Source organism: Pygocentrus nattereri, chromosome 1 (genome assembly GCF_015220715.1).
Source record: "Pygocentrus nattereri isolate fPygNat1 chromosome 1, fPygNat1.pri, whole genome shotgun sequence".
In the NCBI taxonomy this organism is placed as follows: domain Eukaryota; kingdom Metazoa; phylum Chordata; class Actinopteri; order Characiformes; family Serrasalmidae; genus Pygocentrus; species Pygocentrus nattereri.
This window is the reverse complement of record NC_051211.1, coordinates 36,059,793-36,072,364: the sequence shown is the minus strand read 5'-3', so window position 1 is coordinate 36,072,364 and position 12,572 is coordinate 36,059,793. Positions and strand designations below refer to the sequence as shown.

The following is a 12,572-nucleotide window of genomic DNA, read 5'->3' as shown; positions in this document are numbered from 1 at the left end:
CTCAGTCAGGGATGAACATGCATAATTAACTGATTGGACCCACATTCTCACTTCTTAGAGGTTGAGTGTTGGATCGGTCATTAATTTTGCTGCAGAAGAAAACAGCAAAGAAAGGAACCTCTTTTTATCTTCCATTGATGTTTCTCTTTGTTGTGTGTAATAAACCACTTGTCTTTTACAGGGGTGTTTCTGAAGTTAGTGATGACACAAGACATGTTGCCATCTGCTGGCCACATGAGCTACCACACTAGAACAGTCCAGCAGCAGCCAAATCAGGGTTGAGGGGGCTTCACTTATGTTTGGCTTTTTTTGTGTGTGTGTGTTTGTCTATCTATCTATCTATCTATCTATATATCTATATCTATATCTATATATCTATATCTATATATATATATATATATATATATATATATATATATATATATATATATATACACTCACACACATACACACACAGATATACACTCATTGGCCACTTTATTAGGTTCAGTTGTTCAGTTGCTAATCAGCCGATCACATGGCCGCAACTCAATGCATTTAGGCATGTAGAGGTGGTCAAGACAACTTGCTGAAGTGCAGACCGAGCATCAGAATGGGGAAGAAAGGTGATTTAAGGCACTTTGAACATGGCATGGTTGTTGGTGCCAGACTGGCTGGTCTGAGTATTTCAGAAACTGCTGATCTACTGGGATTTTCATGCACAACCATCTCTAGGGTTTACAGAGAATGGTCTGAAAAAGAGAAAATATCCATTGAGCGGTCAGTTGTGTGGACAGAAATGCCTTGTTGATGTGAGAGGTCAGAGGAGAATGGGCAGACTGGTTTGAGATGATAGAAAGGCAACAGTAACTCAAATAACCAACCAAAATCTCTGAGGAATGTTTCCAACACCTTGTTGAAAGTATGGCAGGAAGAACTAAAGCAGTTCTGAAGGCAAAAGGGGGTCCAACCTTTTACTAGTAAGTACTAATAAAGTACCTAATAAAGTGGCCAGTGAGTCTATAATATACACACACAAGATCTGTGTGTGTGTGTGTTTGTGTGTGTGTATATTTATATATACACACACATACACACACACAAATACACAAACATACACACAAACACACATATATGCATCCACACAGCGTGTGGACTGATTTTTCATGGATAGATCTTCTAATCAGACAGATACATAAATGATTATAAAATCTAGAAGTTGGTATAGAGAAATCTATCATTTTTTTCTAAAAGGGTTATAAATGCAGGAAAAAAGGAAGAACACAGAGGAGCTTCTGCTAAATGTCAGAAGTACAATAAATAAATCCTTTTGAATGTTTGAGTCTGAACATCTCATCGTTTCTGATAAAACTATGTTTTAAATAGGCATGGGCTTGAGTTTTACACAAATTATATTTATTTCTAGGTTTCTTAAAAGTCCTTAAGAGGTGTTCATTTGTCTGAATTACACACATTGAATATCTGTGTAAGCCTGTGGTCTTAGATTTGACATTTAATTGTTTAGCTTAAATAACACAGTGTCACAGTGTTTTACTTGAACACTACTTGAGTCAGATGTGTACATAATTTCCACATAAATGTCATACATCCCACCAAGATAGTTTTGCTTTTCATTTCATTTACTTTAGTAGGCCTGGGATTTTATGTCGTTAATATTTCTAAAAGCCCCCTCACAGAAAGTTATTAAATGAAATGATTGTTGAGAAGTTGTGAAGTTATTGTTGTGAGAGATTTGGCCTTAAACATATTATTAAAAAAAAATAAAATAAAGATATACATATACATATACATATATATATATATATATATATATATATATATATATATATATATATATATATATATATATATATATTTATGATGGAGAGGAACATGCAGGCAAAAGAACACCAATGCATACAAAATATGAACGGGACATTGAAACCAAATTATCATATTTATTTAACATTTACCCATGTCTCCATTAAATTAGATATAAGGCATTAAATATAGAGCATAAAAATGAATTCAATCAAATTGAATGGACTCCAAAGATAACAGCAGAGTGAAGTTAAAGAAGCATTATTTTCAGTGCATCAGTAAGTAAACAGGAATTGTGTTGAAATAATATATTTTATTGAATTGGAAACAATGTACACATTTAACCAAATTCAGTTTAAAGCACAGTTTATTTCAGCATATATTCTGTGATCTATTTTTAGTAAATAGCAATGGAAACATTCTCAAACATTAATATTCATTAAATCTGCAAATATTTTCCAAAGTTTTAAGCAGCAGTGTTTCTTTCAGGTTATTCCTGCTTATCAGATGTTAATATAGCCCCAAACAAGTGTGACGGTAAACGCTTTGTGTTTAAATCTTTTCTCACCTTGAGTAAACATGATCCTAATATTAACCTCCTGAATCCCCTTAGGAAACATGAGAATGCTTCTAGTGACGTAGCTCTGCTGTGCACCTCCTCTGTCCTGGACATAAAGCTAATTTTTAACTGAAACAGAGGGAATCCCCTGATCCCTTAACATCCTCAAATACTAACAGAAGATTTAACATTGTACATGTTTGTATATGACACCCTACAGAATTTTAGAATTCACTGACTTCACAAATGTATTGTTCTGTTATATTGTTTTACCACTGTATTGGTTCTTTGATTGTATCTGTGGTTGGAATCTTGATTGAAGTTAAGAGCTGTTATTCATTTATTTTAGATATTACTCTTTGGGTCAGTGAACAGAGAAAGGTCCAGAGGAACAGTAAATAAAAGGGGTGGAAATAAGGACAAAATAGTGCAATTACTAACCAGGCTCATGGATTTTCACATCGCTGTTTAGAAAGGGTATCAGTTCAGTTTTTAAAGTCTAGAGAAAGTAATAGAAACATGACTGAAAAATAGTGATAACTTTTTGATTATTATTATTATTATTATTATTAGTAGTAGTAGTAGTAGTAGTAGTGGTAGTGGTAGTAGTAGTAGTAGTAGTGGTAGTAGTAGTAGTAGTAGTAGTAGTAGTAGTAGTAGTACGGAAAGTACTTAAAGGAGAATTCCACAGATTTTACAAAATTTCTACATAAACTATTGAAATTAAAACCAGTTCATTTAGAGTGGCTTGATCTACAATGGTACTCTGCAGAGACACGAATCAACTCTATTCATTTCTTTACAGTAGTAGTGATAGGAACCAGGGGTCACAATGTCTGCAACAGAAATATAGCCAATTCATTTACTATCCAAAATGACTACTGAGCCTCCACACATCCTCTGAGTTTGTTTGTTATGGTGATAATGGTAAAAAAGTGGTAAATCTGACAAATAAGCTTTCTTTAATGATTAGTTTTCCTTGTGTGTACCTCTCTGCCATAATAAAAAAAATGTATATTATTTAGCCCAAAACTTTATTTCTGACCTATCACAAAACAGGACCTGAGGCATTAGGCAACATATTCATAAAAACATTGTGATATAATGTTCTGTGAGGTAGCTTTAGAACCATTAGACACTTCAAACGTCTGGTTCTTATCACCACCACTGGTAAGAGTTCTGGCTTGTTACCTTTAAAATGAAACTTTTCACATCAAAAAAACTCAGAACGACTTTGTTTACATCTTAACAATTTAAAAATATCACAACATCTTCATACAAAATGAGCCTTGTATAGTACAGTCACTTGAAATGCTAGAACAGTATGTGAGGGACTGAGCCTCTGTGTCCTCAAAGCAGACAAAGCACTTAAATTTCTAGAGTTACTCATGAAGGCTATTACTAAAGTGTTATTAGACTCCGTCTCGGATGTTCATTGAATTGCTGAGTTGAATGCATAATCTCAAGTTCATTTCCTCATACTATTCCAAGTAGGAGGACTAGGCCTGGTCATAAAAGGCACTGCAAGACTGAGCTTTCACACAAGTCGTGCGTCTGTGGTGGTTGCAGGGAGTCTGTCAGACCATGGCTCTGCAAGGGGCGCTCTTAGGGGTTATAATACTCCTCTCAGGTAAACATTTTGCATTAATATTTATACAAAACGTATTCTAAAAAGTCTACAAAGTGGGGCTTTGCTATTCAGAGATCAGCTGTAACCCCAAAAACAAGTGGTATGAGATTAATGCTGAATTATTTTGCAGGTCAGTTTTGTTCCATGTCAAGAGCAGAAACAAGTAAGTTGATTACTATGAAAAATCTTGTATTGCTATTCATGATTAAATTACATTTCTTTTATTAGAAAATGTATGAAATGTATTTCATATATTTCAATGAAATATCTATCTTCTTTATTATGTGTACTAGTTGTTAAGTAATCTTTTTCTCATCTCATCCTTCAGATGTGTGTAAAACGTACGGCAGTGGGGTTATTCAGTCATTCAGTAAGACCTTGTTCTATTTGAAATCCACGTGTCCTGTCACACTGACTCGCTTCACTCTTCTGGGGGTAAACTGTGATGTCACTGTCCAGCGTGGGTCAACCGGCCTCATGACCAGAGTAGAGATTTTGGTGAATAAAGTTACGACCGTACTTCAGGATGGCAAAGTCACTGTGGAAGGAAACAGGTATTTGTCAACTTTCTGCTATCAGTGCATCAGGAATGGACATGAAAATGAGATAAAATTGTTTTCTGATGGTGTCATTGGGCCTGGTAGAAGTTTTTTCACAGTTATTTCACAGTTCATGAAGATTCTGACAGTCATCACCAGTAAATGTTTTCTTATTAGGAATTTGTTCTTAAGTAAGAGCATGAATCTACACACGAACAGCACAAAGGTGTGAACAATTCTGTGGTTTAAGAACACATCAAGAATCTGACTTTTTAGGACCTTTCTCAGGAACAAATTTAGGGAAAACAGGAAGATATTGGTGAATGAGGCCCATTATTTTCTTTTCAAACCCTTAACATTCTTGTTAGTATGTCCAAGTTAAGAATTTGCTGATAAAGTATTTTGTGGTCTGTTTCCCTTTTTCAGTATCTCTCTTCCCTTTGAACACACATATCAACATGTGTATCAGTATGGTGTCTACATCAAGCTTAGAAGCAAAGTTCTCCCTTTTTCTGTCACCTGGCGAAACCATTCGGAGGGCGTCAGTTCGCTTTGGGTGAGATGCCAAGCCACATTACAAACAGCAAAGCCGCATCTTCTCTTTCTCTATAACCTCCATTACAGTCTGCAGCAAAAAATAAATAAACAAAAAAGATCCCCAGCAAAAATCTTAGTAGCGAAAAACGTTAAAACATGCCACAGTCATTAGCTTGTAAAATGCTTACATGTTACATAATGGTATAAAATATTTGCATAGTAATTGTTTTGTGTTTGTGTTGCGATCAATATGTCATTGCTATCCAAAACAATGGATTCGGATCATTTCTGTTGGTCCATTAATCATGAAATGTTCACACACTGTAAAGAACAGCTGCTGTGTTCAAATGATGAAAATCTGAAATAAGTAGACATTTTTTTCATTTTGTATTAAAAATGGTATCCATTTTAATTTTGTACATTTTTATATATAAATAAGTGCTAACATGCTTGTGTTGCTGAACATACAGAGTAACTATTTGGTGTCACATTCCTCTAGATGCAGCTTGATAGTCCCTTAGTGGATGGGATGACTGGGATGTGTGGGCTGAAAAACAGCGGTCAGTGTCAAAAAGCGTTGAATTTTTTTTTATCAAGAATAATTTTAATATAGAATGTTGCTCTATTGTGTGTGTATTGTGTCATCTTTCTTTATTTGTTAGGAACGCTTTAATTATGGCTTGATGGCTTAATATTCCTCGATCACAGACGCAGACCATGTCCATTTTGTTTGTCCTGTTTCTTGTTTGTTTGTTTATTTGTTTTTCTTCTGTGCCGTTTTCCTATTGTGTACAGCAACTTTAGGGCAGTTTACATCTACCAATGTTATCTCTGATGGAAAATGTATAACTGAAGATTCTCTCAAGCCTCCTCAACCATCAGCGGTATGTGAAACAAATACATTTGAGTAGTTTAACTTCTGGTCTGCTAGCAGAGGTGCTAATGTCCTTCTCTTTGTGTGGTCACCAGAGCTCTGGTTGCTGGGACTCCTGTCAGTATGTTCCCTGTTAGCATCTAGCATGCAAAGGGGGTTGAACCACATGATTTTGGGTGTTCTTATTTCCTGTCATGATTTACTTTAGGCCACAGTAGGAAGTATCCTTGCCCCTCCGTATGTCAGAATGCACATTCAATATAAAGTTTATACAATAAATTTTATTATTTATTTTCCAGGTTTGTGAAGTACTTTCTTATGCCATTGGGTGTCCTACTTCGGCAGTCACATATCTGGGACTCTGCTCACTTAGCATGTTTAAAAACATCAATGTGGATGCGAAATGTGCGTTTTTTGAAGAGGTCGCTCGATGGTGTGGAAATCAGTCTCGACTGTGGCCAGTATGGAGACAAAAAACCTCATGTAGTGAGTTGAATTCTTTAGCCTATAGCACATCTCATTGAATCTCCTGGAGTTTCAAACTATACAAGCAATACTGAAAATGAAAACTTTTCTACAGAGCCACCTACCTGTCCTGGAGATCTGAAATATCAGGAATTGGGTCCCCCCTTTGCCCCCACCTGCACCAGCCCCCAGCCACCTTCAGATATCTTAATCAGCACTTGCTTGCCCCCACCAGGTGGGTTTTTTTACATATAAAATTCCTTAACATTTGTTGAATGATGTCTGTGTGTTGAGATAATTTTTCAAAAGCCTTGTATGTTAAAAGGTGGCCAGTTTTGTAATGAAATGTGACCCCGTGCACTGTGCTACTGTTAACTGTCATAGATTAAAATATCACTTTTTTAATTAAGAGAGCTGTGCAGCTGGAATAGCGTGTATGTATGACATATCATCAAGTAACACCCTTATGCAACTTGTCACCTTTAATACATTCTCATGCAGGCACGGTCCTGAATGATAGGGCTGAAGGCTACCACTGTGTTACCGTGAAGGACTGCCCATGTGTATATGGAGGGAAGACATATCCACCAGGGGCACAGCGCAACTCCAAGTGTCAGTCATGGTAAGAAAATAGATGGTCATTTAAATAGTCTTGTATGGGGCATCATAATACATCGCTTGTTGATCTGTATTGTCTATTGGCCTTTTCAATACTGATATGTCAGTAGGTTGTAATACGCCATAAATTAGCACTTTTACATTTTGTGTGCTGTGAGCATTCTGACCTACCTCATGACATTTCTTTGGCTGGTTTAAGAGTGAATGTATTCACATGGTTCCTGCAACAATTAAATAATGATATATTTTGGTCAGATCAAAATGCAGACCTTTAATCAGGCCATCTGTATTGCATGTCTCGACTGCAGTTCCCCTTACAAACACACTGTTTTCACTGCTTGAGTGAAAATCAGATCAAGTTTGTTTTTCTAATTTATGGCAGAACATACATCTTGATACTTTATTCAGCCCCACTCTGCTGGCTCTTAAATGCAGCATCAGTGATGGGGATTCTGACACATATGAGCGATACCACAAAGCAATTCATGCATGTCACGGCAGAATATGTAACAGCAGTTTTTGGTGTGAAGAACACGCTAACGGAGCCGCTTACCTGACCAGCTGAGCTGCTTCTTTCAGTAATCACTGGTCTACTGCTGTTGTGGTGATTACAGTCTGAGTTAATCTTATTAAGAGAGTGGAAGGAACCGTCAGACTCTCAGCGTAATGATAGCATTTAGCCTTGATTTAGCCTTTAGCATAGCAGCCCAATAGCTGTGCCGGTGCATCCAGTAGCCTGCCTATGATGCGCCCCCATCGGGCAGCTGTATCACTCAGCAATGGGGTCTCAAGGGCCGCTTCAATCATGACAGAAAAATACTGAAATTCACCAATACTGAAAGCATGAAAGATAGTGATATTTACTGAACTGATGCTCAGAGATGCAGCACAAGTGAACAAGACGCACGTATGAGACAAATGACTTGAGATATTTGGATGTGAAGCAACATTCAGCTCCGTTTTTGAGCCAGAGCAGCTGCTGTGTGCTGAGGTATAAACAGCACAGGTTTATCTGTATACTGTTCAGATCTGGTTAAACTGTTTTGCACTATGAAGGTTATTACTAATTATGTAATAGTAAATACTAAATATACCATAAATAAGCAAAAATACATTTTCTTAAGCATCTAATAAATATAATCCAACAAGTAAATGCCACCCAGCCAAGCTGAGTATGTTTTATGTGTGATGCAGAACATAGATTTTACCAAAATAAAATATGTAAAAAATTCAGTTGTATAAATATCAGGTCTTATAGATGAGTTAGGTTATGTAGAGTTAGTATGGATATCGGTACTAAAGGATCAGGTATCGGAGGAAAAAAAGTGGTATCGGTGCATCTCTGTATGTATGCTTTGTGAAATATTTGATTATACTTAATACATTATGGAAATATTCAACAATGGTAAGTCCATTTGAATAATCAATATCAAACATTTTTTATGAACTTACAAACTTCAACAAATAAATGTTTGTTTCTCAAGCCAAATACTAGCTTGTCACCAGTAGATATGCAGTTGCCAGATCTACACCAGGCTGAATGGAGATTTGGCAGAGCTCAGTAGACTTCAGTTTTAACTTCAGGTCCAGTCCCCAAGTTTCCTGCTGTTCTGGGTTACTAGCTACCTGTTTTCAGTTGTATTTATTACTGAGTATAAAGGAGAATGTACTCACTAGTTGGGTATCCAGAGGTGTGAATAAATGAATGAGACTTAGACTTAAATATAAAACAGCCATTAAGTTTATCACATGCTATGATAGAAAACAATTTTGAATGGCTTAAAACTTTGATCACTCCTCACATTAACAAGAGTTGACCAAAATTGGTTTAAGATGAATATTTAACCCCTTAACATTCCAGGTTTATTTCTTACCAAGGCTTATATTTCTGTGACAACTTCAATGACATCTAATGGAGCTATTCTTAGGTGACTGAAATGTGTAGTAAAACTTGGGCAAAGCCAAAACATGGCTTATTAAAGGGTTAAAAGATGTTTTTTTTTTCCTTTGCTCTTCTGTGAAACATCTTGGGCTTTTTGTATTCTTATAGATTTAAATTACATTTGACTTAATAGTAGACAGAATATTTGAAAATTAAAACATTCAGTAGTTGCAGGTCTAATCCTAATGCGTCTTTTGTCTTAGTGTATGCGTCCAAGGCAAATGGACCTGCTCTGCTAATGTCTGTCCTCCTACATGTAACATTGAAGGACAGTTTGTCACTACCTTTGATGGGAAACAATATTCTGTGCCAGGGAAATGTACCTATGTGGCTGCAAGGGTGAGTGAAAAAAACACATAAAAATAAACTTGTATTCTGTATAGTATCAGTTCTAATTAGATTATCTGATTTTACCAAATCGCACAGCAGGGATTCAAATGGAAAGTGGCTGTCAAGTTTTCTGACACAGATGCATCTATAGCAGAAATGTACCTTGAAGTGTATCAGGTGGGTTTTCTTATTCTTCAATCAGTTACATTGATGGTAATTCTCTTTTTGGACTTTGTACCAAAGAGCAATGACAATGCTTTACTCTTTATACAGGAGAAATACACCTTTTCTTCGCATAGTGTGAAACTTGGACAAGACGAAATCACTGATCTGTCTCAGACTGGTAGGTTCCATTCAGAGTGAAATGCATAAAGGTTTACGCTGAGTTGCTAGTTTATTATGTAAGTATCTATGTAAGTCTATGTAAGTAGTATCTTGTACATTGGTTGTTTTATCAGAAACACCTACCATGTATGTATGGTTGTGTTTTGCAGGCCTACAATTACTCACTATAGTCCATCCATAACTGATAAGGTGCCACCATAAAACCACCACTGTACCACTTGCATTGGTGGGCTTTTTATGCACCTCAATGTTGTTACTGGGTTGAATATAGTCTACTAGCCAGAACTTTCCAAGAGTGACTCTGTGGTCAGAAACTGAGCATAATAAAACATCACATGTATCTCTATCTGTACACCAGCACACTGTAAAGAACATTGAGGTTTCTGGGCATTTTAGAATATGTTTTATGCCATATCAGTTTACTGTTTGAAGTTAAAATTACTTACAGCCCAGTCCAGACACTAACTTTAAGTTAAACCCCATTTTTTACACTACAAGGTAAACAAACACAATCAATATGTCTAATAAAATGACTACATAGTGTGTAAAATCCCCAACAAGTACAATATCCATTTGTATCACACCTGGGCTGAGAGTGTTCCACCACCCAAATCATATCTGGGCAGTGGAGGTCTTAAGTGATCCAAAACATACCTCAAAGACCACCATGAACTACTTTAAAATAAAACAGTTTGAAGCTTTTGGACTGGCCCCTGACTTGAACATTATAGAAAGCTTTTTTGTTCCAAATATAAAGTGCCTTTCCATCTTTAGAGAGGATATAAAGGTCTGACAAATTCTGCAGCAACAGATTGGCTACACTTACTAATGTGTAAAGTGCATGTACATGGTGTAGCCAGAAGTTAAATTAAGATGTTGGATGTGAAGAAAACTTGTGGAAACAATATTGTATATTGTGTACATGTCTTTGGTATTGAATCAAAATAAAGTGTTTAACATAGCCAAACAAACTGTTCCAAACAATGATGCCTCCCATAAGCCCTTTCTTACTTTTTTTTTATCTGTATGTTTGGAGCAGCTGTCTTCTGTTCTTAAGACGCTGCTGGTAGAGAGAATGTTGTTTATCTGTACTTGGATGGATCTGTCAGTGGTTCAGTACCATCCAGTCAGATTTGGAGACATGCTTCTTAACCTACTGAATCCCCAGCCTCTATGCTAACATCACTAACCAATGTTAATCAGTATTAAACACTATTCACTAGCTAACCAGGTGCAAACACCTTTGAGTATGTTTTTTAAAAAAAAAAAACAATACATTAAACACCATAGTCATGACTATCATGTCATATTTTTTATTCAGCATAATGATGTGTAAATGTTTAGAGGTTGTCTGTCAGCACAGTTTATCATACTGAATTGTTACATTGATATCCTTAAGATTAAACTGAAAAAATGTATACTAAGTATAATAAGCTGAGCTCCATTTGCCTTTACATGAACCAAAGTGCCACAGCTCTGCTCCGGTGCAGTTTAACTCCTACTTAATAAACTGGCAACTTGTGTAGATCAGCTGGACACAGTAGGGTTATTATAGTTTTTAAGTTTTCAATAGTTTTTATTTTCATTTAATTCTTAATTTCACTGTAATTTCAGCTGGTTTTAAAGATGTATGAATAGTTTTAGTTTACTCATACATGCCATCTTACAACACATCTGCTTGCTTATTTCTGGCACCGCTGTCTGTTTCGCACATGCGCAGACTGAGAAATCCGAAAGAAATCCGAGTAAGAGTACACATGCACTGAGAAATCTGATTACTGAGCTAAAATCCAAAGAAATCAGAATATGCTGTTAACTTGACCATTTGAATAATCAGATAGCTGCAGAAATCCGATTATGATCAGATTAATGAGTGCATGCAAACACGCTCATAGTTTTCTGTCATGTTTGGTTTTGTTATAGAGCATGTTAGTGTTAGTTTTCACTGTAGTAATTAGTTCTAGTTAACTATTTCACTGGGACACAGTCAATACTGTTTCTCATGTGTGTGTGTTTTTTCAGATTACACTACAGTTTTTTGGCAGTCTTCAATGTTTGTTCAGGTCCAAACATCGTTTGGCATGAAAATGAAAGTGCAGGTTTTTCCAGAAATCCAACTCTATTTGTATTTACCACCAACTGAAAAGACTACAGGTATTTACACCCTCATGAATCCCTGTTCAGGTGTATTAAAACATTGTTTTTGGCAAAAGCTTTTATTTTCTTTTTCTTCATGTGTTTCTGTGCATGTGCACATTTATTCCACATCAATATAGGTCTTTGTGGAACCTATAACAATGATACAGAAGATGACTTCACCACTAGCAGTGGAATTGTAGAAAATGCAGTTCTGCCTTTTTCCCAGTCCTGGACAATGGGAGGATGTAGTCCACCTGATTCTTCCATATGCATCAATACTGAGAAAGGTAAAGTACCTACTATTTTTTATCATAAAGGACATTATATTCCCGTTTTGTTTGTATAGTGAAAAGCTGATGACTGTGTTCCACCTTTTAGAATAAGGTTGAAGACACAAAGTTAAATTACAATACAAAAGACTGGCATTTTTACCAAATACGGTTCTTTTAATCCAAGCTACCGATTGGCTCAAACACATTAAATGAGGACATTTAACAAAGGAACACAGCGTAATCATGACATTGTATTGACTGTATCCACATTTTCAGTTAGGTCCATTGTCTGTGACATGGCTTTACATGTATAGCATTCTATATATGTTTGGTGTTTGTTGTTTATCACCGTGATTCTGTTTTTGTTCTTTAAAACATCCTATGTATTCACCGACTGCACTGTTTAAGCATAAACTTTTCCACCAAAGATTATGAAAAACAGTCAGTCAGTGGTGTCTAGATTTTGACTTCTGCTGTATGTTTTGTTCTCTCTAGTTTTGATCCCCTTTTATATCAGTTTAA

General features: G+C 36.1%; 1 protein-coding gene across 1 annotated transcript in view; it reads left to right on the top strand.

The window, feature by feature from the left end:
* The window catches only part of LOC108427067 (mucin-2-like), a 53,995-nt gene that overhangs the window by 10,607 nt on the left and 30,816 nt on the right, over nt 1–12,572 (top strand). The window contains exons 2-15 of the mRNA XM_037541532.1: nt 3,851–3,989; nt 4,120–4,152; nt 4,318–4,543; nt 4,955–5,084; nt 5,565–5,625; nt 5,861–5,949; nt 6,239–6,425; nt 6,520–6,639; nt 6,906–7,026; nt 9,168–9,303; nt 9,391–9,471; nt 9,568–9,637; nt 11,662–11,793; nt 11,916–12,065. Of these exons, the coding sequence (XP_037397429.1) occupies nt 3,944–3,989; nt 4,120–4,152; nt 4,318–4,543; nt 4,955–5,084; nt 5,565–5,625; nt 5,861–5,949; nt 6,239–6,425; nt 6,520–6,639; nt 6,906–7,026; nt 9,168–9,303; nt 9,391–9,471; nt 9,568–9,637; nt 11,662–11,793; nt 11,916–12,065 (1,582 nt within the window). The 5' untranslated portion in view covers nt 3,851–3,943. The remainder of the gene's footprint in view (nt 1–3,850; nt 3,990–4,119; nt 4,153–4,317; nt 4,544–4,954; nt 5,085–5,564; nt 5,626–5,860; nt 5,950–6,238; nt 6,426–6,519; nt 6,640–6,905; nt 7,027–9,167; nt 9,304–9,390; nt 9,472–9,567; nt 9,638–11,661; nt 11,794–11,915; nt 12,066–12,572) is intronic.